Source organism: Tupaia chinensis, unplaced genomic scaffold (assembly GCF_000334495.1).
Source record: "Tupaia chinensis unplaced genomic scaffold, TupChi_1.0 Scaffold000159_1, whole genome shotgun sequence".
NCBI lineage: Eukaryota > Metazoa > Chordata > Mammalia > Scandentia > Tupaiidae > Tupaia > Tupaia belangeri.
The window spans coordinates 5592243-5593992 of NW_006159630.1; the positions used below are offsets into that span (position 1 = coordinate 5592243).

The following is a 1750-nucleotide window of genomic DNA, read 5'->3' on the forward strand; positions in this document are numbered from 1 at the left end:
GTGCCAGGGAAGGGGCAGGGCTGCAGCAGAGGGGCTGGGAGTTTGGGCAGTGGGCATTTAGGTTAGCTGTGGTCTTCCGTTTGGAAGCCCACTCGTTTCTGCCTCAGGGCATGTGTGGTGTCTCAGTACAGTGTGACATTTTAACACAGCAGCACAGGGACACAGGAGCGTGTCCCCACAGACCCGACTGTGCACCTGGGTGGACTGCTTACAGAGTGCAGGGTGCACGCGTGTGCAGTGGCTGCAGTGCATGGTACGCAGAGTGCCAGCATCTGGAGAGGCCGCTCACCAGGTCTTCCCTCTCTTCCCAAACCCCGCAGGGTCTTTTCTTTGACGATTCCTACGGCTTCTACCCGGGCCAGGTGCTCATCGGCCCCGCCAAGATCTTCTCCAGTGTCCAGTGGCTGTCAGGGGTCAAGCCTGTACTCAGCACCAAGAGCAAGTTCCGTGTGGTGGTGGAAGAGGTAGGGACCCAGGATGGCCTGGGGCAGTCCCTGCCACCTGCTTTCCTGCTTTCCTGCTCTCAGGGCTCCGCCCTGCTGCTCAGCAAGGGCTTTAAGGACAAAGGGAACCCACCTTGGGTCAGCCCTCTCAGTGGGTCAGCCCATTGGTGTGACCCCTGGGCTGGTGTCCCCCAGCCAGACCTGCAGAGTTCAAGCCAGGTGGGAGGATGGCGAGTGACGGTTCCAGTTGTGATGGCTCAGGGCTGGGCTGGGCTAGGGACATCGGCACAGACAGAGCCCGCTCCCATGTGCGCTCGGCACAGCCAGGGCCTGCTCCCGTGTGTGCGTACCTGAGGCTACACTGGGCAAGTCACCGCCCAGCCCTGGCAGTCAGGTGGGCTCTAGGTGAGAGCGTGCACTGTTGGGACCTGCCCTGATCAGCCTGGTCCCACCCGCTATCCCCAGGTGCAGGTCGTGGAGCTCAAAGTCACGTGGATTACCAAGAGTTTCTGTCCAGGGGGTACGGACAGCGTCAGCCCCCCGCCCTCTGTCATCACCCAGGAAAACCTAGGCAGGTGAGCATCCCCCGCGGCCAACAAGCCCGGGGCACGCCACAGATGTATGGGGAGGCCTGGAGTGCAGCCTCTTCGCAGTCCAGGCCAGCCCAGCCTGCTTCTCCCTGCAGGGTGAAGCGTCTTGGATGCTTTGACCATGCTCAGCGGCAGCTCGGCGAGCGCTGTCTGTATGTCTTCCCAGCCAAGGTAGAGCCGGCCAAGATTGCCTGGGAATGTCCAGAAAAAAACTGCGCCCAGGGGGAGGGCTCTATGGCCAAGAAGGTATGTCCTTGGGGCTGGGGCTCGGTGGGCGTTTGAGGAACTGGCCTTGTGCCAGTTCCACAGCCAGGTCTGTGCTTTAGGCCTTGGGGGGAGCCCTGATGACCCTTGCTGGCCACTTAGGTGTGTAGAGCTGCCATCCCCGAACTGAGCTGCCTGGGCCAGGCCTGCCCGGGCCTGTGCCCACCACAGCGCCCGCCCTCCCTCTCTGCCCCCGCAGGTGAAGCGCCTCCTGAAGAAGCAGGTGGTGAGGATCATGTCGTGTCCCCCGGACACCCAGTGTCCCAGGGACCATTCCATGGAGGACTCGAACACAAAAGGGGAAGCCAAAGCCAAAGGCGAGGCAGGGTCCACCAGCCCTGAGGGGATGCCCAGTGGGTCCACCAGCCCAGTGGAGATGCAGGATGAGGGCCCAGGAGAGCCCCGGGAGGCAAGCGAGCAGCTGCCGCCCTTCCTGCTGCAGGGAGGGGGCGA

The 1750-nt window shown here is 62.9% G+C and overlaps 1 protein-coding gene across 1 annotated transcript in view; it reads left to right on the plus strand.

The window, feature by feature from the left end:
• The window catches only part of UBE2O (ubiquitin conjugating enzyme E2 O), a gene marked incomplete at its 5' end in the record, with an annotated part of 59064 nt that overhangs the window by 47610 nt on the left and 9704 nt on the right, over positions 1 to 1750 (plus strand). Inside the window, 4 exon segments of the mRNA XM_006145921.2 lie at positions 321 to 464; positions 909 to 1018; positions 1129 to 1279; positions 1497 to 1750. The exon segment at positions 1497 to 1750 is cut by the window's right edge and continues 225 nt beyond it. Of these exon segments, the coding sequence (XP_006145983.2) occupies positions 321 to 464; positions 909 to 1018; positions 1129 to 1279; positions 1497 to 1750 (659 nt within the window).